This window comes from Notolepis coatsorum (assembly GCF_963971535.1).
Source record: "Notolepis coatsorum genome assembly, chromosome: 17".
NCBI lineage: Eukaryota > Metazoa > Chordata > Actinopteri > Aulopiformes > Paralepididae > Notolepis > Notolepis coatsorum.
The window spans coordinates 97,718,605-97,743,513 of record NC_140181.1 but is presented as its reverse complement, the minus strand read 5'-3'; the positions used below and the strand labels follow the sequence as shown (position 1 = coordinate 97,743,513).

At 47.6% G+C, this 24,909-nt stretch overlaps 1 protein-coding gene across 1 annotated transcript in view; it reads left to right on the top strand.

Moving 5' to 3' along the window:
• scube3 (signal peptide, CUB domain, EGF-like 3) overlaps window positions 1-23,862 on the top strand; it is a gene marked incomplete at its 5' end in the record, with an annotated part of 169,706 nt that extends 145,844 nt beyond the window's left edge. The window contains 3 exons of the mRNA XM_084333573.1: window positions 10,116-10,268; window positions 11,478-11,557; window positions 20,522-23,862. Of these exons, the coding sequence (XP_084189699.1) occupies window positions 10,116-10,268; window positions 11,478-11,557; window positions 20,522-20,674 (386 nt within the window). The 3' untranslated portion in view covers window positions 20,675-23,862. The remainder of the gene's footprint in view (window positions 1-10,115; window positions 10,269-11,477; window positions 11,558-20,521) is intronic.
• Window positions 23,863-24,909: the final 1,047 nt, after the last annotated feature.

Here is a 24,909-nt window from a genome sequence, read left to right as displayed (position 1 = left end):
TGTTCCTCGGCTCCGACAGCGGCTACCCGGTGGACGATGCCCTCGTCACCGCCACTGTTCCAGCTCCCTGTTCCGACGCGCACACCAAGGTGTGGCGCGCACTCTGTTCCTCGGCTCCGACAGCGGCTACCCGGTGGACGATGCCCTCGTCACCGCCGCTGTTCCAGCGCTCTGTTCCTCGGCTCGGACAGCCAGCCACCCGGTGGCGATGCCCTCGCCCCGTTGCTGTCCCTGTACCTTTACGCATACGCCTGGGTGAGTTTTGATTGTGATGTCACTCACTCAGCGTAATGCTTTTTGCCCCCGTTCCCGTTGCTGTCCCTGTACCTTTACGCATACGCCTGGGTGAGTTTTGATTGTGATGTCACTCACTCAGCGTAATGCTTTTTGCCCCCGTTCCCGCTGCTGTCCCTGTACCTTTACGCATACGCCTGGGTGAGTTTTGATTGTGATGTCACTCACTCAGCGTAATGCTTTTGCCCCCGTTCCCGCTGCTGTCCCTGTACCTTTACGCATACGCCTGGGTGAGTTTTGATTGTGATGTCACTCACTCAGCGTTATGCCCCTTGCCCTCGTCCCGCTGCTGTTCCCCAGCGTATTGCCTCCTTTAGTTCTCACTTAGTTATTAGTTTGGACATTTCATCTCCCACTCTGTTTTGTTCTCTCGTGGATATTATTTTGGACATTCCATCTCCCACTGTGTGTTTGTTCACACGCAGATAGTATTTACTTTGTTACTTTGTTGTTTGGACTGTTCTGCATCTGCTCTGTTTTTTCCCTTTGAATATTAACCCTCTCCTCTGTTCTGCAGAGCGGCCCAGATGTTTTCCCACCAGTCCCCAGTTCCTCCCTGTCCCCAGCCCGCCTCCGCGGGCCTCTGTTCCCTCTGTCACCAGAACCTGGCCCTCTGTTCCCCAGAACCTGTTCCCTATGTTCCCCAGTACCTGTCCCTCTGTCCCTAGTTCTCCTAGTCCCTAGTCCTCTATCCCTAGCTCTCCTAGTCCCTAGTCCTCTGTCCCAAGGCGTTCCCTTAACCTTCCCAAGGCGTTCCCTTAACCTTCCCAAGGCGTTCCCTTAACCTTCCCTTAGGCGTTCCCTTTACCTTCCCATAGTGTTCCCTTTACCTGCCCACCTCTTCAAGGCACTTTACCTTCCCCTCTTGTGTTATTCCAGTGTTTTGTGTTTTCTCCCTTAAAGGGACAGTGCCCTTTTTCCCTGTTCACAATAAATATCTGTTTCTTGGCAAACCACCATACCTGTCTTGTGTTGTGCGATTGGGGTCGGTTACAAACCATAACAGTACGACCCCACCAAATCGACGACCCCAGCCAGCACAGACGGTGTATGTTGAGTTTGCCTTTTTTTTTCTTGTTCCCTGTTAGCTCCCCTGTTAGCTTGTTAGTCTCCCCTCTAGCTCCCCTGTTAGCCCTGTTTGCTTCCCTGTTTGCCCAGTTTAGCTTCCCTGTTAGTCCTGTTTAGCTCCCTTGTTAGCCTGTTACTCCCCTGTTTAGCTTGTTAGTCTCCCCGGTTAGCTCCCCTGTTTGCTTCCCGTTTTGCCCTGTTTGACCCCCCTGTAGCTAGCCATGCCCTGGCAGCTAACCCAGTCCCTCAGCAGAGCCCCTGTCTGCTAGCTTAGCCCCGGCTGCTAGCACAGCCTCTATGTTTATGCAGCCCTTGCTGCTGGCATAGGCCCTGTAGCTAGCCATGCCCTGGCGGCTAACCCAGTTTCCCTCTGCATGGCCCCGGTCTGCTAGCTTGGCCCCGGCTGTTAGCACAGCCTCTATGTTAATGCAGCCTTGCAGCTGGCATAGGCCCTGTAGCTAGCCAGGCCCAAGCAGCTAACCCGGTCCCTCTGCATGGCCTCCACTTTTTTTGTGTAGTTTATCCCACTGCTAGGACTGCCCTTTCAGCTAGCAAGGTCAGTTTTTCTCACACAGCTAGGACTGTCCTTCCAGCTAGCTTGTGCTCTCATGCTGGTCCAGCCCTGTCTGCCAGCCTAGCTCCGGCAGCTAGCGCAGCCTCTATGTTGATGTATCAGTACAGCTAGCATAGGCCCTGTAGCTATCAGTGCCCTGGCAGCTACCCTTTCCCTCTGCTAGCCTGGCTCCGGCAGCTTGCGCAGCCTCTATGTTGATGTAGCAGTACAGCTAGCATAGGCCCTGTAGCTATCAGTGCCCTGGCAGCTAACCTTCCCTCTGCTAGCCCTTTCCCGGTGCTTCCATGGTTACCCCTTAGCTACCCTGCTTGCCCCTCAGTTCCTCTAGACCAGTTGCTCTAGACCAGTTCTCTAGACCCAGTTCCTCTGGACCAGTTCCTCTAGACCAGTTCTCTAGACCAGTTCCCTAAACCAGTTCTCTAGACCAGTTCTCTTGCCCAGTTCGCTAGACTAGTTCTCTAGACCCAGTTCCTCTAGACCAGTTGCCCCTCTGCTACCCTAGTTACCCCTCGGCGACCCTGTTTCTTTTGCTAGCCCCACTCTTGTGGTGGCTTCCCCTGCTGGCTTGGCCAGTACCTCTTGTTTTGCCCCCTGCCACTCTGTCTGTATTTGTTTTGGGTCGCCGGGTGGCTCCCGTTGAGGGGGGGGTACTGTGAGGTTTTGCCCGCTGCTCACTACCTTTTCTCTGTCTTCTTTAAGCCTACTGTTAGGAATTCCCTACTCACTCTCTCTAGCCCCCACCCTCTCGTTCCTTACCCTTAGTGGCCACACCTGTTTGATATTCTATTATCTCTCGCACCTGTGATGGCAGGCTAATGAGTCCCCCTGTGGGCTTTAAATACCAGGGCGCTTCCCCTCGTTTTGGCGTGGGGTCGTGTTGTATTCATGCCGAGTCTTATTCTCTAACATCTAGACTCTTTCGGGAGATCCTCTGGTCTACCAATGCTGTAAGATGGATCTCTCCAGCCTTGAGATGTTTGCTCCAGCCTTCGTCTGCTGTCGCCGTAGCCTGTGGAGGAGACTGTTCTGCGCTCCCTGTAACTTCCATGGGAGGCACCCCAGCGTTCCACTGCAGACCCCAGCGCAGCTGTTCGTCCTGACGCACATCTAGACCAACGCGCATCTCCCGGACCCTCGAGCTTGGCACGCTCCTCCGTACCAGCGCACTGACGCGCATCTTCCAGACCTTCGAGCTTGGCACGCTCCTCCGTACCAGCGCACTGACGCGCATCTTCCAGACCTTCGAGCTTGGCACGCTCCTCCGTACCAGCGCACCGACGCGCATCTTCCAGACCTTCGTGCTTGGCACACTCCTCCTCGCAGACGCACCCCGAAGCGTCTCCCTGTTCCGACGCGCACACCAAGGTGTGGCGCGCACTCTGTTCCTCGGCTCCGACAGTGGCTACCCGGTGGACGACATCCTCGCCACCGCCACTGTTCCAGCTCCCTGTTCCGACGCGCACACCAAGGTGTGGCGCGCACTCTGTTCCTCGGCTCCGACAGTGGCTACCCGGTGGACGACATCCTCGCCACCGCCACTGTTCCAGCTCCCTGTTCCGACGCGCACACCAAGGTGTGGCGCGCACTCTGTTCCTCGGCTCCGACAGTGGCTACCCGGTGGACGACATCCTCGCCACCGCCACTGTTCCAGCTCCCTGTTCCGACGCGCACACCAAGGTGTGGCGCGCACTCTGTTCCTCGGCTCCGACAGTGGCTACCCGGTGGACGACATCCTCGCCACCGCCACTGTTCCAGCTCCCTGTTCCGACGCGCACACCAAGGTGTGGCGCGCACTCTGTTCCTCGGCTCCGACAGCGGCTACCCGGTGGACGATGCCCTCGTCACCGCCACTGTTCCAGCTCCCTGTTCCGACGCGCACACCAAGGTGTGGCGCGCACTCTGTTCCTCGGCTCCGACAGCGGCTACCCGGTGGACGATGCCCTCGTCACCGCCGCTGTTCCAGCGCTCTGTTCCTCGGCTCGGACAGCCAGCCACCCGGTGGCGATGCCCTCGCCCCGTTGCTGTCCCTGTACCTTTACGCATACGCCTGGGTGAGTTTTGATTGTGATGTCACTCACTCAGCGTAATGCTTTTTGCCCCCGTTCCCGTTGCTGTCCCTGTACCTTTACGCATACGCCTGGGTGAGTTTTGATTGTGATGTCACTCACTCAGCGTAATGCTTTTTGCCCCCGTTCCCGCTGCTGTCCCTGTACCTTTACGCATACGCCTGGGTGAGTTTTGATTGTGATGTCACTCACTCAGCGTAATGCTTTTGCCCCCGTTCCCGCTGCTGTCCCTGTACCTTTACGCATACGCCTGGGTGAGTTTTGATTGTGATGTCACTCACTCAGCGTTATGCCCCTTGCCCTCGTCCCGCTGCTGTTCCCCAGCGTATTGCCTCCTTTAGTTCTCACTTAGTTATTAGTTTGGACATTTCATCTCCCACTCTGTTTTGTTCTCTCGTGGATATTATTTTGGACATTCCATCTCCCACTGTGTGTTTGTTCACACGCAGATAGTATTTACTTTGTTACTTTGTTGTTTGGACTGTTCTGCATCTGCTCTGTTTTTTCCCTTTGAATATTAACCCTCTCCTCTGTTCTGCAGAGCGGCCCAGATGTTTTCCCACCAGTCCCCAGTTCCTCCCTGTCCCCAGCCCGCCTCCGCGGGCCTCTGTTCCCTCTGTCACCAGAACCTGGCCCTCTGTTCCCCAGAACCTGTTCCCTATGTTCCCCAGTACCTGTCCCTCTGTCCCTAGTTCTCCTAGTCCCTAGTCCTCTATCCCTAGCTCTCCTAGTCCCTAGTCCTCTGTCCCAAGGCGTTCCCTTAACCTTCCCAAGGCGTTCCCTTAACCTTCCCAAGGCGTTCCCTTAACCTTCCCTTAGGCGTTCCCTTTACCTTCCCATAGTGTTCCCTTTACCTGCCCACCTCTTCAAGGCACTTTACCTTCCCCTCTTGTGTTATTCCAGTGTTTTGTGTTTTCTCCCTTAAAGGGACAGTGCCCTTTTTCCCTGTTCACAATAAATATCTGTTTCTTGGCAAACCACCATACCTGTCTTGTGTTGTGCGATTGGGGTCGGTTACAAACCATAACACTCTGTTTGGTATCCACAGTTTAAAACTTGACAGTCTTCCCTCCTGTTTTATACCCACTTTGACCCTTTGAACCTCCCACTCAGGGCAAACCTCCCTCTCAGGGCGCAGTTCCCTCTCTCAGGGTGCAGTTCTAGGCCTGGGTCCTACACAGTTTTAAAGCCTGACAGTCTCTTGTTTGATACCCACACAGTTTAATACCTGACAATTTTGAACCTGTAATAAAAAAGCAATAGACAGAGTAAAATAATACAGTGCAATAATAGAATAGAATAGATAGTAAAATTATGCAATAGAATGGACAGAGTAAAATAGTGCTACAGTACAATCAACAGCGGGGTGTATTAGAAGGCTATGGTGAAGAGGTAAGTTTTTAGCTTATTTTAGAAAATATTAAGAGATCTAGCTTCCCTAATGTCCATAGGTAGTGTGTTCCATAACTTTGGTGCATAGTTTGCAAAGGCTGCATCCCCGATTTTCCTTAGACTGTGGCTTGGAACCTTCAATAGACCAGTAGTAGATGATCGCAATGTTCTACGAGGCACATAGTTGACTAGAGAATTTGCAATGTAGCTTGGTCCTAGATAGACTTGGTAAACAAAGGTTTATTCTAGTGCTGTCAAACGATTAAAATATTTAACCCGATTAATCGCATGATTGTCCATAGTTAACTCGCGATTAATCGCAAATTAATCGCATTTTAATTTTTTTGACCTTAAACAGATCTTTTTCAAGTTCCAAGTTTTAATACTCTTATCAACATGCGAGTCAACAAATGCTTGCTTTATGCAGCCATTTAACACAAAAGGATGACCCTCATGCATTGCAAATTTGCATCAAATTCAAAACAGAGTGATGCACAAAATAACTTACTGTAAAAGAAAATAATAATTTAAAACAATGAATAAAGTGCATGAAATAATAGGGGAAAGAAAACGTTAGGAACTTGTTACATTCACACACACAAGGGCTGATTAATCACACACCCCCCTCTCTCCCTCACACACACACTCTCCCAGCTCTCTTTCTCTCTTGCCCCTTCCTCATCTCTCTCACCCCCCTCTCTCTCTATATCTCACACACACACACAACACACACACACACTTCAGAAACAAACATAGTATCAATGAGAGCATCAATAATACACCTGAGTGAAGTCTAGTAAAAAAAAAAAAAAAAAAAAAATGTAGTTAATCTTGAGTTAAAAAAATTAGTGGCATTAATAGAATCGGGAGTTAACGCGTTAATATCGCGTTAACATTGACAGCCTTAGTTTATTCAGAGTTATGGCCTGGATGACCCAACTGGGACACCGGCCTAGTGGACAGGTGAGCTCCAGAGTCCGCTCAGGGGTGGCTCTTTATAGGGGAGAGAGAGGGGAATTCTGGGTAGGCTCGCTTGGCCCAGGTCGGTATTGGAGCAGGCTAGGGTGAATCGGAGGGAAAGGGGGGGAGGAATCAGGAGGAGGAGGGGTGAAGTAAGGAAGGGGGACGGGGGTGAGTTAGGGGGACAGAGACGAAAGGTGGGTGAATTGGGGAAGGGTGTTGGAGGACAGTCGGCTGTCTGTGGGGGGGGGGGGGGGGATTACAATTCGGATGGCGGGGGAGATACAATTATTCCACAGTCGTAGGTTGAGGAAGAACTGCATCAGTCTCTCTCTCTCTCTCTCTCTCTCTCTCTCTCTCTCTCTCTCTCTCTCTCTCTCTCTCTCTCTCTCAGTCTCTCTCTCTCTCTAGGTCGTAGGTTGTGGAAGAACTGTAGTCTACCTCAGTCTCTCTCTCTCTCTAGGTCGTAGGTTGTGGAAGAACTGTAGTCTACCTCAGTCTCTCTCTCTCTCTAGGTCGTAGGTTGTGGAAGAACTGTAGTCTACCTCAGTCTCTCTCTCTCTCTAGGTCGTAGGTTGTGGAAGAACTGTAGTCTACCTCAGTCTCTCTCTCTCTCTAGGTCGTAGGTTGTGGAAGAACTGTAGTCTACCTCAGTCTCTCTCTCTCTCTAGGCCGTAGGTTGTGGAAGAACTGTAGTCTACCTCAGTCTCTCTCTCTCTCTCTAGGTCGTAGGTTGTGGAAGAACTGTAGTCTACCTCAGTCTCTCTCTCTCTCTCTAGGTCGTAGGTTGTGGAAGAACTGTAGTCTACCTCAGTCTCTCTCTCTCTCTCTAGGTCGTAGGTTGTGGAAGAACTGTAGTCTACCTCAGTCTCTCTCTCTCTCTCTAGGCCGTAGGTTGTGGAAGAACTGTAGTCTACCTCAGTCTCTCTCTCTCTCTCTAGGCCGTAGGTTGTGGAAGAACTGTAGTCTACCTCAGTCTCTCTCTCTCTCTCTAGGTCGTAGGTTGTGGAAGAACTGTAGTCCACGTCAGTCTCTCTCTCTCTCTCTAGGTCGTAGGTTGTGGAAGAACTGTAGTCCACGTCAGTCTCTCTCTCTCTCTAGGTCGTAGGTTGTTTTTCTTTACGTTGCATTTTCACGTCACAATCGCCGGTATATATCCTGTATCTACCACCGTGGGAATGGAACACACACAGACCTAAAACCCAACCCAAAGTAAATGGAGTCTGGCCAAATCACACCATATCCCCGGTATCTTATCCAGGTTTCTCATAAGTGAGCTTATCCAGGATCTTGTAAATGGCATGATGTTGACATATGTCAAACACAACTACGGAACACTCGAATGTCCTGGATATTAATGGGATATTGATGTACACACAGTCACTGGGGGTAATAGACCTTTCCAGAATAATTCCATTGCTAGGGGGGCAGATAGCTGTATTTCTCGTTGCTAGGGGGACAGAGCACTGTATTCCCTGTTGCTAGGGGGACAGAGCACTGTATTTCTCGTTGCTAGGGGGACAGAGCACTGTATTCCCTGTTGCTAGGGGGACAGAGCACTGTATTCCCTGTTGCTAGGGGGACAGAGCACTGTATTCCCTGTTGCTAGGGGGACAGAGCGCTGTGTTTCCCGTTGCTAGGGGGACAGAGCACTGTATTCCCTGTTGCTAGGGGGACAGAGCACTGTATTTCCTGTTGCTAGGGGGACAGAGCACTGCATTTCCCGTTGCTAGGGGGACAGAGCACTGTATTTCCTGTTGCTAGGGGGACAGAGCACTGTATTCCCTGTTGCTAGGGGGACAGAGCGCTGTGTTTCCCGTTGCTAGGGGGACAGAGCACTGTATTCCCTGTTGCTAGGGGGACAGAGCGCTGTATTCCCTGTTGCTAGGGGGACAGAGCACTGTATTCCCTGTTGCTAGGGGGACAGAGCACTGTATTCCCTGTTGCTAGGGGGACAGAGCACTGTATTCCCTGTTGCTAGGGAAACATAGCGCTGTGTTTCCTGTTGCTAGGGGGACAGAGCGCTGTATTTCCCGTTGCTAGGGGGCAGAGCGCTGTATTTCCTGTTGCTAGGGGGACAGAGCACTGTATTCCCTGTTGCTAGGGGGACAGAGCACTGTATTTCCTGTTGCTAGGGGGACAGAGCACTGTATTCCCTGTTGCTAGGGGGACAAAGCGCTGTATTTCCTGTTGCTAGGGGGACAGAGCGCTGTATTTCCTGTTGCTAGGGGGACAGAGCACTGTATTCCCTGTTGCTAGGGGGACAGAGCGCTGTGTTTCCCGTTGCTAGGGGGACAGAGCACTGTATTTCTCGTTGCTAGGGGGACAGAGCACTGTATTCCCTGTTGCTAGGGGGACAGAGCGCTGTATTCCCTGTTGCTAGGGGGACAGAGCACTGTATTCCCTGTTGCTAGGGGGACAGAGCACTGTATTCCCTGTTGCTAGGGGGACAGAGCACTGTATTCCCTGTTGCTAGGGAAACATAGCGCTGTGTTTCCTGTTGCTAGGGGGACAGAGCGCTGTATTTCCCGTTGCTAGGGGGCAGAGCGCTGTATTTCCTGTTGCTAGGGGGACAGAGCACTGTATTCCCTGTTGCTAGGGGGACAGAGCACTGTATTTCCTGTTGCTAGGGGGACAGAGCACTGTATTCCCTGTTGCTAGGGGGACAAAGCGCTGTATTTCCTGTTGCTAGGGGGACAGAGCGCTGTATTTCCTGTTGCTAGGGGGACAGAGCACTGTATTCCCTGTTGCTAGGGGGACAGAGCGCTGTATTTCCTGTTGCTAGGGGGACAGAGCACTGTATTCCCTGTTGCTAGGGGGACAGAGCGCTGTGTTTCCTGTTGCTAGGGGGACAGAGCGCTGTATTCCCCGTTGCTAGGGGGACAGAGCACTGTATTTCCTGTTGCTAGGGGGACAGAGCGCTGTGTTTCCTGTTGCTAGGGGGACAGAGCGCTGTGTTTCCTGTTGCTAGGGGGACAGAGCACTGCATTTCCCGTTGCTAGGGGGACAGAGCACTGTGTTTCCCGTTGCTAGGGGGACAGAGCACTGTATTCCCTGTTGCTAGGGGGACAGAGCACTGTGTTCCCTGTTGCTAGGGGGACAGAGCACTGTATTTCCTGTTGCTAGGGGGACAGAGCACTGTATTCCCTGTTGCTAGGGGGACAGAGCACTGTATTCCCTGTTGCTAGGGGGACAGAGCACTGTATTCCCTGTTGCTAGGGGGACAGAGCACTGTATTCCCTGTTGCTAGGGGGACAGAGCACTGTATTCCCTGTTGCTAGGGGGACAGCACTGTATTTCCTGTTGCTAGGGGGACAGAGCGCTGTGTTTCCTGTTGCTAGGGGGACAGCACTGTATTTCCTGTTGCTAGGGGGACAGAGCACTGTATTCCCTGTTGCTAGGGGGACAGCACTGTATTTCCTGTTGCTAGGGGGACAGAGCACTGCATTTCCCGTCAGCTATTGTATCAGGCAGTTGTTCTTAGGCAGTTCGCCTCGCTGGTGTGCGCACCATTAGCGTTAGCCATGCTTCTCAGACCTCTTTGCTTTTGGAAAGAATGATTTTAAATTATTTTTTTTAATAAGAGGTTGGCAGTCGACTATGGCTCCTTTCGATCAATTAGTCGACTATTCGACTAATCGAGGTCAGCCCTAATATACAGTATATAGGAGGATTATATGCATTATATAGAGGCTCTCTATTCAAGCACCATTTCTAAGATACCTTCTCGCTCGTGTCTTCTTCCTGCTCCTCCCATATAGGGTCGGCTACATCCATCACGACCTACGAGACGTGTCAGACGTACGAGCGACCCATCGCCTTCACCGCCCGCTCCAGGCGGCTCTGGATCAACTTCAAGTCCAACGAGGCCAACAGCGCCCGGGGGTTCCAGATCCCCTACGTCACCTATGACGGTCAGTCGCCATAAACCCACCTCGTTAGCCTCATACGATAATTGCCTAAGTAATTTTTGGGCCAAATTGATACTGTAATCTCTGCACACTGCTGCATCGGCCTGACTTAGTGCCTATGTCCTCAGCCAATCAGAACGCTTGTTACGTTCAAAAATCCCCATCTGCCTAACTCACTCGTGTGACTTGTGCATTTTAACGTTACATACATGGATGGTGATCGCATGACTTAGGCAAGTAAAACAACTGTCTAGTGTATGACATGTATGTATGTAAGAGGAAAAAATGCCTAAGTCACAACATATTTTGTTTAAAAGTCACCTTATTTTGTTACACAATGGTTGTTGTGTTTTTGTAGTTTTGCAAACTTGTTGATACACCTTGTGGTACTTATTTAAAAAATATAAATTAAAAGGGCAGCTACGTGGTGCAGTGGGCAAGGCGCTCACCACGAATACTGGAGACTGGGCTCGAACAGGTTCGCCTCCCTGTTCGAGCCCAGCGCTCCACATTGCTTTCAGTTTAGCTGGTCGTCCGCACTAATACACATTGGCAGTATTAGGGGGAGGGAAACTGATGGGTGGGTATCGGGCGTTGTGGACAGCGACTCCTACAGGTCGGTTGGTGCGCCTGCGCAGTAGAATCAGGAAGCGACGGGGGCGGGGCCCCTCCAAAGCCCAGACCCCTGACGCTGAAAGATCGCGCTGTGCAGGTGGAAAGATGCGACTGCTGTTACCTCGAGTATCGGAGGGGACTCGTGCTATGTTCATGACTTAGTCCACATTGCAGCCAGCTTGTGGGAGGCATGAAACAGCGTTCAAAGACAGGGGAGGGTTGAATTGGATGAAACGAAAATTGGGATGGGAGAAAAATAGAAAATGGGAGAAAAAAGTTGATAAAAATAAATATATAAATTAAAAACTTTTTCTTCTTTTCCAAAAATCTTGAAAAATTACTTAGGCAATTATCGTATGAGACGACCTGTTCACTTCCCACTGAGGATAGCAAGAGTTATTGGTTTAGTCGTTATCACTGTAAACAGTGCGTCTCATGGAGATGCAATGTTATGAGTTTGTCTGCATGACTGTGCAAGGATACAGGTGTGACTGTCGCGTCTTCCAGGTGACTTTGTTGGGCTGATGTTGTGTACACAGTGTATTATCATACTGTAATGTTATATTTATATATATATATATATTTCCAAATTTACAGAGGACTATGAACAGCTCGTAGAGGACATAGTACGGGACGGAAGACTCTACGCTTCAGAAAACCATCAAGAAATCCTCAAGGTTAGCAGTGTTTGTTTTACGGCATAATTCAGTGGCTTCTGTACATTGGCATCGTCATTTGAATCCTGCAGACAAAAGAGCCATATATATAAGTGAGTTTAAAGTTTTCAGATGAACTATGTTTTCAAACCTAATTATCTAAAGATGGTTAGAATGTTGTGTCCATTTCACAGTTAAAGACAGTAGAGATCCAGCTCTTTCATGGTGATATATCACATTCACACTACATTTGATTTTACAACTGCGAAGTTGCAAGGGCTGTTTGAAAACAAGACTAGGCAAGTTTCGTTATAACCAGGGGCGGATTTAGGATTATAGGAGATCCGGGGCTTAGCCCAGATAAGAGCCAGCCTTTTTTTATTTTTTTTCTTTTTTTGTAAAAAAAATTCAATTTTTTCAATTCAATTTTGTGCAGGCAAGGGGTGGTAATTAACCTGTACGTGCAATTTCCTGCAATATAGAGCCTTCAATCTTGACCAATAAAGCTGCTCTTTTCACTATAAAACTCAGTTAACCATAACGTAGTTATGGTTAGATTTATATATTGGGGGGGGATATATCATATTTTTCATATGATCAAAAAGTGGTGGAGCAAGAGCATGCCTTTGCTCCCCCAAGTTCAATAGTGGGAGAGCAGAGATGCTCCGAATGCTCTTATGGCCAGGCGTCTATGATTCACTGATACAAAGTAAAATAGTGCAGTGCAATAAAATAGTTAGTAAAATAGAATAAAATAATGCAATAGTGCATTGCAATAAAATAGTTATCATCGTATTTTTTCGGGAGGCCGGTAAGGAGTGCATTACAGTAGTCGAGTTGGCTTGAAATAAAGGCATGGATCTGGTTTTCAGCGTCCTTTTGATTTATAAATGGCCGTACTTTAGCTATGTTTCTAAGGTGGAAGAATTACGTTTTTGTCAACTTGTTGATTGTGATTTAAAGCTTAGGTCTGAGTCTACCATGACACCAAGACTTAACTCACTCAAATACAGTTAGCAGCTGGATAGACCACAGATGGAAATTAGCTTCTGCTAAATCTGGTGCAAACATATTTTCATGTAACAATGATGAATAAAAAAAAAAAAAAAAAAAAAAAAAAAATTAAATAGATTCAGGGCTTTTCAGAAAACATTCGGGGCTTGAGCCCAAGTAGCCACCCCCTAGCCCCTCCCCTGGTTATAACCCACGCCATATGTGTGTTTCAACTATTCAAAATCCAAAGCAGACTTATGCCGCTTTTCCACTGCATGGTACCTACTCGACTCGACTCGCTATTGGTACCTGGTACTTCGTTCGTTTTCCACTGGGTAGCACCACCCCGTCAGTGTAGCTGGTCGTCATAGGGCGCCGTGATGTCACCTTCAACGCGACACACACACACACACATATCGAAGCTAGCTATGAAACCAGTGCCTTATTAGCTAATGTACGCTAGCCGCAATGATAACGGTTATAATGGGAAATCCCACTCACATTAGCACATAAGCTAACAAAATGTGCTATATTTTTGTGAGACTAAACTCTTTGTTTAAATTTGTGTAAATTGTGTTTCTGTTGGTTTTGTTTCATCAATAAATTAGGCAGAATACACTGAATGTATCTTTTTCTTGTTTATTGCACTTTGTTCTCGCTGCAAACAAATAACGAATGCTAATCATGTTTAGTATTCGCAAGGCTATTTAAAGATGGCGGGTTTGTGTTTTGTTGCAGGATGTCCCCCGTGTAGCGCAATAATAACGTAGTGACGATTCTCTCTTCTGACCAATCAGTGGTCTGCATGTCACTTTTTGGTACCTCTTCTACCCGCTTGGAACCCCGACAAAGCAGGTACTAAAAAAAGTACCTGGTACCAGGTACCAATCCGCAAATTTCGGCAATTTCGACCCGGCCGTACGCCCGCTTGCTGCGTTGTGGAGACCCGGCCATACGGCCACTTGCAGCGTTGAGGAGACATGGGTCTTCATCGATACACCCGTCAAACATAACGTTTGTCGTTATAGTGCCACCATCTGGCCGAATGACACAAAATTCATCACAGCGCTCCCTTGCGTCCCCAACAATAAACCTGTTGAGTGTGAAGTCGCTCGGTCGACCGTTTCTCGAGATATGCAAAGGACAGACACGCACTATAGCGCCACTATCTGTCCGAATGGCACAGAATTCGAGTCCGCACCCCCCTGGGTCCTCAGGAATACACCCACTGAGTGGGAAGACCTGGATGAACATTTCTCGAGATATGCGAATGACAAGACACGCACACACGTAGACAGATTCCTTCCTTTATAGTTGGATACAGAAACACCACCTGGGAAACAACATTTACATTTAAATTTTTTCATTTACCTGACGCTTTTATCCAAAGCAACTTACACGTTTTGTATGACAAGTCAGCAGGAAGGGTACAACTCTATCAGCTGAGTAACAATGTTCATCAAAGTGCTGAGTGGTACAATGTATGTTAGTATATTAGGACAAGTAAGGTTAGTTAGGGTTAGTTTGTTAGTTTATTTTTTTATTTCAGGTATTTATAGAAGAAGTGTGTCTTTGAGATTGGTCGGGTTTTGGCTGTCCTAACTGTGGTGGGAAGTTCGTTCCACCATTGTGGGGCAAGGACCGAGATGCAGAGTGTAGATGTCTTGAGGGTGTGTAGTTAGAGACCATTGACCAGAGGTAGGCGGGAGCCGTTCCGTTTGCTGCACAATATGCTAGGTCGAGGGCCTTGAAGCGGATTTGTGCGGCAATGGGGAGCCAATGCCGGTCTCTAAGAAGTGGGATGACATGGGCTGACTTTGGTAGGTTTGATATCAGGCGGGCGCCTGCATTCTGAATGAGTTTTTTACGTTGTCATTGACATTCTTTAAGCTCGATGTCGAGTCAATGCAACACAACAAAGGAGACGGCAGTCAAAGTAGTTTTATAATAAATATTTAATGAAATAATTACAGTGAATGAAATGAAGAATAAACTAAAGTAACGACAGACAAGAACACATACTACACAGACAGGATCAGCCTCAGACACAGGGGAAGACAGAACACTTATACATGAGGGAATGACGAGACGAGACACACCTGGGTTGATTACAAATGGGTACACCTGGAAGGGAAAACGATAAGGACTACAAAACCAGGACAGGGAACTACAGCTAGACATAACACATCACACTGGGAACGCCTGATCAAGGCACACACAGACCCCACACGTAACACCCCCACCCTCAAATTTATGTACATAACCCCAAGGCGAAATGGGGGAATGAACATAAAAAAAATTCTCTAACTTATATATATGAAAAACAATATTATCATCAATATAAATAAATACCAGCCATATCGACAACAATCTTAACCCACACTCTCCCAATTTCTAACCTCACAGTATATACTGAGTTATCTACCCAGTAATGCAACAGTCCATGTCGCTATCGGACTATCGTGCCCATGGGCAGTCCCCCCCCCCCCCCCCCCACACGCTGAAGCTCACAACACCCCCAACACGTTCCGTATGACATTACAGCCCACAATAACTACAGCAATACAAATATAAATAAGGGAATCAGTGGTCGAGAAATGGGCAGCACCAATCCGAAATCCGGAGGTTCCCAGATAATTTCTCGTCACTCCCGACCCCTGGAAAACAGAGAAAAATGTATATCCTGCGGGATCAACAAAGCAACAAAGTATATATCCACACAACCCTATGGACAATAGCACAACCCCCCCCCCCCCCCTGACTACAGCAACAACACTGCATGTTGTTGCTCATTTCCAATGCAGTCGTCATGCCCATTAGAACAACTGGCACCAATAATCAGAACAGAACTAACTCTGGACCAAGTGGAGCAAACCTGCTTATTGTAGTGGGTTACCTACCACTGCTAACCTCTATGCATGGGCGAGATGGCAAAGCGGCAGCATGTACAAACCCATACACAAGAAAAAATATGCAATAGGCAACAAGACAGCTCTGAAAGAGATCAGCACATTGCAAGGAATGTCCAGTCGACCAGGGTCAGAGATGGTCTAGCCGGGTCTGACTGTGGCACCCAACCCAAACCACGAGGACAGTCCCAGCTGGCCCGGGTGTGAAAAACGGCCAAGACGATGGTCAAGGCCAACCAACCACTCAAAGCTCCCCAGTCTGCCCCGGATGGAACAATGACCTCATTCTCCAGCTCCCCCTCTTCTGAAACACAAAGACTGTCATTATCATTGTCAACTCCAGGTGGAGCCACCACCAAGGCTGACACCGGCATATTGGGCATAGGTACACGGCCCACGTCATCCATGGGCAAAGCAGGGCCAGTACCATCAGGCACCGCATCACTGACCGATACACCCATGTCAAATAAATTCCCCCCAGCACTACCCGTCATGGCCGTCGTAAGTGCATCTGATGGAACAACTCCCGTATGCACATTCGCCAGAACGTCCGCCACAACAGGCCCTGCTGAAACGCAAATGACATCTGATTTTATTAACATCTTACCCCCTGCCAGGTCATTACCAAGGATCAATGACACTCCCTCAACCGGAAAACGGCTATCCACCCCGATTACGACCGGTCCCGACACCAGATCCGACTCTAAATGAATATTGTGTAGCGGCATTCTCATAACCTGTCTACCAAAAGCTCTGACCCTTATCCCAGCATGTGCCTTTGATCTGTTATCAAAGGGTAACACATTCCTACGGATAACCGATTGAGATGCAGAAGTGTCTCGTAAGATAGTTACAGGAACTTTCCTACCACCTTTGCAAAATGATACCAACCCTCTGCTAATAAAAGGTAAATAGGTTGCCATGCCTTTACCCATAGCAGTGGGCGTCGCAACCAACGATATTTGTGGCATCTGCGTGGTAGGACTGTTAACCCTGTGAAGGAGAGCATAACAATTGTCCTTGATGTGCCCTTTCTTCCCACAGTGAAAACACACGCGAGTGTCCCCCCCCATTCCTCGTTCACTAACTCCACCTGCGTCCGCATGTTTTAACTGCTCGCTACTGCCAGAGGCTACCGGTTTGCCACCGGAGCTCCACCCCGGTCTGTCCTCCCCACTAGGGCAGTCAGGCATGACAAACAGCACCCTGTGTGTTAAAACAAACTCATCCGCAAGGCCCGCAGCCACCGAGCACTCAGCAACCTTCCGTTCATTGATGTACATCGCCACATTCTCAGGCAAACAATATGACTTAAATTCCTCCAAAAGAATGAGCTCCCGCATTTTAGCCAGGGTGTCAACTTTCTCCGACGCGCACCACCGATCAAACAATAATTCTTTTTTGTATGCAAACTCCACATAGGTCTGCAAGCTGTTCTTCCTCAGAGCACGGAACCACTGCCTGTATGCCTCAGGTACCAGCTCATATGCCCTGAGAATTGCAGCCTTGACCACAGCGTAGTCCTGGGTATTTGGGCATAGCGACGCATAAACATGTTGCGCTTTACCTGTAAGGACGCTCTGGAGCAGCAACATCCAGTGTTCAACTGGCCACCTCAGTGTCGTGGCTACATTCCCGAACATGGACAATCATTTATCCACATCCTTTTCTAGAAACTGTGGTACTAGACGCAGGTACTTAGTTACATTGAACCTAGGTTCCTCAGGATGTGCCGCCCGCGCCTCTACCCCAAGCCTCCTGAGTTCGAGCTTGTGCGTGCGAGTGTGTTCCACTTTGGCTTGGTCACGGTCGACATGCTCCAACTCATACGCGCGGTTCCGTTCCGCCTCCGCGCGCACACGTTCCGCCTCCGAATGTTTTAACTGTTCGAACTTAAACTCTAGTTCTAATTTCCGCAGCACTAGTGAGCTATCAGAGACTGGGTCTAACTCCTCCTCGCCAACAGAGCACTGCAGCACCTCCTGGGCGGTCAGAGCCTCCACCAATACTACCTGCTGCTGCTCCTTCCTCATGCCCGGGGCAAGCTTAACCCCATAGTGCTCCGCTATCCCCACCAACTCCTCTTTCGTGCATACGCCCAACAAGCCCACTGTTGGCCTATCCACAAAGTCTCCTACTTTTACCAGCATCTTTGCGCCACTCAGGAATAAACAGGGGGGGAGAAAGAAAAAACAAAACCCCAGGAGAACAAAAAAACGGATCCGCCCTTACCACTGAATATGACCAATCAATATATATAAAAGAGAGAAACAACAAAACAAAAAACGGCTTCACCCTATACGTCTGTATAGTCTGGTCCTACATATTATGGCCACCGCTCCACCACCGCAGTGCTTAGGGCAGTCCTAACCACCAACCACAAAACACTGTCACTATACATAAAAAATATAGAAGAGCACTGGTATGACCGCCTAACGCCTCCACACCTAAAAGTATTCGCAAATTAACAACTGTCGTGTGTCAAAAGAAAACCTAAGCCCATCCCCAAACGTTCTCATCCCTCATTATAATTCCCCCTATGTAACTAAAAGCTAGACACACGCCGGCCTAGGAGGAGCCTGACAGGATTTTTCTAAAATCCCGACCGCATAAGGTGTGTCCCCAGGCGATGGAAGACACCATAAAAAATGGTCCAACTACCCTAGCTGGTTGAGAACGCTCCCTGTTGGAGAATAATTTGCCAAGGGGGTCTAAAATATGGGCCACACACACGACACTGCCAACCATACTTCACAGTGTGGGTCAAGCCTAGCGACCACCACCAATTTGTTAAAACCAGTTTGGCACGAGCCCCCGTGTTACGCTGTCATTGACATTCTTTAAGCTCGATGTCGAGTCAATGCAACACAACATTTACATTTACATTTACATTTAGTCATTTAGCTGACGCTTTTATCCAAAGCGACTTACAAGTTCTGTACGACAAGCCATCAGGAAGGGCACAACTCTATCAGCTGAGTAACAATGTTCGTCAAAGTGTTGAGTGCTACAGTGTAGGTTAGTTTATTAGGACAAGTGCATGACAGTATGGTTAGTTAGGGTTAGATACTTTTTTTTTTTTTTTTTTTTTTTTTTATTATTATTTTTTTATTCAGATAATGGTTGAAGAAGTGCGTCTTTAGTCGACGGTGAAAGATTGGACGTGTTTCGGCTGTCCTAACTGGGGTGGGTAGTTCATTCCACCATTGTGGGGCAAGGACTGAGAATAGGCGACTTCTCTTTAATGACCCTCCCGGAGCTTGGATAGGAGTAGGTCTGAGGCGGCCAGAAGAAGCAGAGCGTAGGGGTCTTGAGGGTGTGTAGTTAGAGACCATTGACCGGAGGTAGGCGGGAGCAGTTCCCTTTGACGCACGGTATGCTAGGTCGAGGGCCTTGAAGCGGATTCGTGCAGCAATGGGGAGCCAGTGCAGGTCCCTAAGAAGTGGGGTGACATGGGCCGACTTCGGTAGGTTTGAGATCAGGCGGGCCGCTGCGTTCTGAATGAGTTGAAGAGGCTTAGTGGCAGTGGCCGGGAGGCCAGCGAGCAGTGCGTTGCAGTAGTCGAGGCGGGAGATGACTGTTGATTGGACGAGGAGTTGGATGGATTCTTTTGTCAGGAAGGGGCGGATCCTTCTGACGTTGCTCAGGAGGAATCGGCAGGTTCTGGTTGTCGCTGCGATGTGAGCAGAGAAGTTCAACTGGTCATCGAGGACAACGCCAAGGTTCTTGGCGGTCGGGGACGCGGTCACAGCTGCATTCTCACAACAAAGGAGACGGCAGTCAAAGTAGTTTTATAATAAATATTTAATGAAATAATTACCGTGAATGAAATGAAGAATAAACTAAAGTAACGACAGACAAGAACACATACTACACAGACAGGATCAGCCTCAGACACAGGGGAAGACAGAACACTTATACATGAGGGAATGACGAGACGAGACACATCTGGGTTGATTACAAATGGGTACACCTGGAAGGGAAAACGATAAGGACTACAAAACCAGGACAGGCAACTACAGCTAGACATAACACATCACACTGGGAACGCCTGATCAAGGCACACACAGACCCCACACGTAACAGAGTTGAAGAGGCTTGGTGGCAGTGGTCGGGAGGCCAGCAAGCAGTGCGTTGCAGTAGTCGAGGCGGGAGATGACTGTTAATTGGATGAGGAGTTAAGTGGCTTCTTTTGTCAGGAAGGGGTGGATCCTTCTGACGTTGCTCAGGAGGAATCTGCAGGTTCTGTTGCGGCGATGTGAGCGGAGAAGTTCAGCTGGTCGTCAAGGACAACACCAAGGTTCTTGGCGTCGGGGATGCGGCCACAGCTACATTCTCCACTGTGATGGAAAGGTCGGTCAGGGGGGAGGATTTGGCCGGAAGGTGAAGCAATTCTGTTTTGCTTAGGTTCAGTTTGAGGTGGTTGGACGTCATCCAGGCGGAGATGTTGGACAGACAGGCCGAGATCCGCTCAGTTGCGTGGATATCCGAGGGAGGAAAGGAGAGGAAGAGTTGAGAAGGCATGAGACGTGATAATGTTACCCAGAGATTTGGTGTAGAGCGAGAAGAGGAGGGGTCCAAGGACGGAGCCCTGAGGGACACCCGTCTGCAGGGGGCCGACAGGGACCCTCTCCATGACACTTTGTAGGAGCGGTTTGCTGAGGTATGATGTCAGCCATGTCAGCGCAGAGCCAGCCACTCACATTCCTGCGAGGGACGCAAGGATTATCTGATGGTTGACTGTGTCAAAGGCTGCAGACAGGTCCAGGAGAATCAGGACAGAGGAGAGGCCTTTCGCTTTTGCTAAGTGAGAGCCTCTGTGACCGCTATGAGGGCCGTCTCTGTGGAGTGACCAGTCCTGAAGCCTGACTGATTAGGATCTGGGAGGTCATTCTGTAAGAGATATCTAAGTTGGTTGGATACAGCATGTTCAAGTGATTTAGAGAGGAAGGAGAGAAGAGAGACAGGACGATAGTTGTTATGATGGTGGGGTTCATGGTTGGTTTGGTGGGGTTCATGGAGCGGTGTGACTCTCAAGAGATGGTTAAATCATTTACAATGTTGTCGTCTTCCTCCCCGACAGGATAAAAAGCTGATTAAGACACTCTTCGACGTGCTGGCGCACCCCAACAACTACTTCAAGTACACCACTCGAGAGTCCAACGAGATGCTGCCCCGCTCCTTCATACGCCTCATCAGCAGCAAAGTCTCCGCCTTCCTGCGACCATACAAGTAAAGACCAGCCTGGGAAGCACTAGACTAGACCATGCCCCCCCACCCCCCCCCTCCTTACTGGGAAGCACCAGACCGTGCCCCCCCCCCCCACCCCCCCACCCCCCTCCTTACCGGCTACTCTAACTCGCGCAGGACTTCAAAACACTAAAAACACAAAATTATGGTTTTCCTTCTTTTCATTCTCATGGGGCTTCTACAGCGAAATAGTTCACTATGCAGACTTTAAAAAAAGACAAAAAAGAAGAAAAAAAAATATTTTGATTTCCATCCGTGTTTCGATTTCCCTTAAAACACAGGTCTGCAACTTCACCCACCCACCCACCCCCCACCCCCTCCCCCCACAGCTCTAGCCATGAGTGGGATGTACAGTATGTGTGTGTGTGTGGGTTTGTGTTTCTATTGTCTTGTGTGATGAAAACACATTAGAGACTTCTGTTCGGACAGTAGAATGGTTAAAAAGAAAAAAAAGGAAAAAAAAAAAGTGTTGTGTCGTCATTACAATATAAATGGTTGGAGCTGGAGCTAGTTGCTACACGTGCAGAGTCTCTCTCTCAGAGCTCCGGCGGCAACTCTTCCCACAGACTGTTCTTATTGATGTATAAATACCCCCCCCCCCACCGTCCCCCGTCCGTCCTTAGTGTCCCCAAGCTGTCCTCAAGGAGGCATGGCTGCTAATTTCACGTTCACACTCTATTCCACGTCATTCAAAGCCTTACTATACTATTTGAGCTCTTGGAGCATTTTCTTTTAAACGGTATTACTGTTAAAACAGTTCTTCTGCGTTTTCTTCTCGCCAGATTGTGCAGGTGTTTACCTACCTAGCATCCAGATATTACCCGATATTCTATTCTCCAAAGTTAAGTTAAAGCATCTTAAAATGTTCCTTTTCTCGTTCCAGAACGTTAGGGATATTTTGGAAAGGAATTTTTGAAAACTTAAGATTTGCGAGACCCACAGAGCAGAGAGAGAGAGAGAGATACGTCTCTGCGGAACATGCCTCTGGGAGAGAGAGAGAGAGAGAGAGGGGGAGAGAGAAAGATAGACATAGAAAAGTGTCTTTGAGGGACATAAGTTTGCTGCTTCTTTTTTTAAAAGGTCACTTTAATTCTTCAATCTCATGTTGTCTTTCTGGTGTTTTCGCGACTTCAACACTAGTAGTCTTTAGGTTTGTTAGAAGAGGGAGCTGAGAAGATCAATCAAAATATGGAACACAACTCTTTGTTGTGATGACAGTTATGTTGATGAACTCACGTCGCTCATCTCCGTGGACCACCGGTTTTATAACGTTTTTATTTCAATCTTGTAAATAATGAAAATAAATTAGACGAGGGTTGAATTCTTTAATCCTAAATTAGCCTGTGCAGGACGCTAAAAGAAAAGAAAATCACTTTCTGACCATGACCTCCTAGTCATCTCTAATCCAAAGACACCCCCAGTCCATCTCCAAACACCCGAGTCAGATTCTGTCCGTCCCAATAAAACCAGCTCTTCCAAAGACGGCCCAAAAGGGCAGGCCAAGTTATTACTTTGTGCACTAGATCTAGAGCACATCATCCTACCTTTGCAGTACCAAGTGCAATGAATCACAGCAACCATAGGACTTGAATTGATGGAACAGCTATTACCATTTAAATGTATATTCCTGAATGGCTATTCTTCGCTGGCACACCGTCAAAATGGCTGCCACAGAAGGTTTGAAAATGCCGTCATGGCAAAAGGCATTTGGATGAACATTCCATTCACAGGTGTGATAAACATTCCACAACTAGCCTCATGCACCGTCCACAAATTAAACGAGCATTGCTCGTTGCCATGACGGCATCAGAATTCTAGGAAGACATCTTAGGTGCACCAATGACTTATCGCAAACCCGCCTCACCCACTGCTCAGACAAACTTTGTCCACGTGAAGCAACAGTTGTGATTGGAGGATCAAGAAAAGAGGGCGGGTTTGAGATAAGGGAAAAGCCCTTTCCATCAATTCCAAGTTCTGTGAAAGCAACACTCCTTAATCTTGGATCCATAGACTGTGCTTTGTGAAATGTGTTTCAGGTCAATGAATGTAGCTCTGAGACTGTCAGGACTCAACTCTTAGTTAAAGATAATATGGGTGATTATAGGCTGAAATGTACATTAAGGAGTATTGCTTTACATTTCAATGTTGATTTGCTTTTCTCCAACCAGAGAAATACTGAAAACAATGTTGTGTATCGACAAGTAGAAAAAAGAAGAAAAAAAAGGGAAATGTTTTTCATCAACAGTGACCAAAAAAAATAAACCGACCACTATATTCTGAGTTCGGATGGTCTACCGTACCAGGTGTTGTCACCGTTGCAATCAAATTGTTACTGACAATTGCATTGTCGATATAAAGCTAATGACAATGATAAAACTTAATCTTTATCTTTTATCTGTACATTCAACCCAAGTTAGTCACTGCTCTCAGATATCGAATCAATTTCCCTGGGAAGACATTTGATTTTATCCATTTATTTTGTAAATAAAAAAATAGGTGTACTTTTTATAAATGACCGTACACTTCCTTTAGATAGATAATAAGCACATGACCTTTAGGATCACACAAAGGGATTTTTCACATCGTCAAATAATAGAGGGCAATGATGGGCCAAAGCCATGCAAGATATCCAGTCGGTCAGGACACTCCGATACAAGTCACACCAACGCCAACTTCTTTGTGTTCTCAAAAACCCCAGTGGCATTAAAACCATTGGCGTTTTTAAATCCATTCTCCCTACACATGGACGTCAAGGAGAAACGGTCCGATTTGCTCACAACAAACGACTCCATCGTGCCCCACGCACCAGAACTCCTTCCTGCAACCTGAACACATTTTGTTTTCGTTTTGAATTGTTGCTTTTTTAACAAGAGTTTGCTATGATGTATCATAGAGTTGATAAGGATATTTGCACTTGAAAATTGTTATTGCTCATGTAAAAAAAAAAATAAGAAAATGTCTGGATTTTGTATCGTCTTTTTAAATGAATGGAATTGGTGTTCTTACTTTCTTGTAGCTTGTTTGTTCATACAATGCTCACTCACTGTTTAGTCTTAGAGATGATACACATGTAACATTATCAACTGTAAAAACTATGTACAGAGGTGAATGAAACAAGTTTGCGTACTTGTTACTGCCCAAAACACTTATCAAAATAAACATACTGTACTTCAACTTAATCTCACTCATTCTTTAATGTTCCATCAGCAAAATATGACATTCCTCAAGACAATTATAAATAGAAGTGTATAATATTTTTTAAGAAATAATTCATAAGGCAAAACATTTATTTAGCATGATGTAAAAAGAGACAACTTGGTTGTTTTCTTAACCCTTTCACCACCACAGTACAGAAGGTTAACGCTTTCACTACCACACGATTGCATACTGAAAGTAAATTGGACACTATTCTGGAACCATTTGTAGCAGATGCACAAGTTTGGCCTCTTTTGAAAGGAAACACTTCTTCCTGTGGAACCAAATTCAGAGTGCTATTGCCATAGAGTTACAGAGGTTTGCGTTTGAGAACACACTGAAATACGTTTTTTTTCATTTTAGTCTGAATTATTTTGCAAACAGATGCCTGATCTATCTACTCTATAGTTATTAGCTGAAAACACTACTGGAGCCATAGCCTGCAGTCTTATCTAGAACATGTCCAAAGTCGATAACAATATCACAAAGAATGAGTGTTTTACACATCTTTATGTAATGGTATGTTTAGGAGTTTTTCCAAAAAGGAGTGTGAGGAGTCAGTACTACCTCAGTCCCAACACTACTGGTGTGAGCTGGGTAGTGTATTTTTATGAAATTTTGTTGAAAGCCCTGGGTCTCCTCTTTTTTAGGACTAAATCGATTTCATGACGGCTTCCTGTCTGTGCGTCTAAATCATCCGATTTCCCATGCAATGCGCATAGATTTTTATAAGCTCATATTTAGCTAATAACACTTCAAATCATTGCTAAACCAACATAGTGCTAAAAATATACACATTGACTGCTGTTTTGATAGGGTTAGGGTCTTGAATACATTTGAAAAAGAAACGACATGACTTAATACAGACTATATTGATCTATTTGTGACGTGAAATAAGAGGTTAACCCTTTCACTGCCACACGACAGAATAACCTTTCACTACCACACTATACAGACGGTCAACCGTCTGTCAGCTTCGGGCTGCGTTTTTCCCGATCAACCAATACATTGTTGGAAAGTTAAATT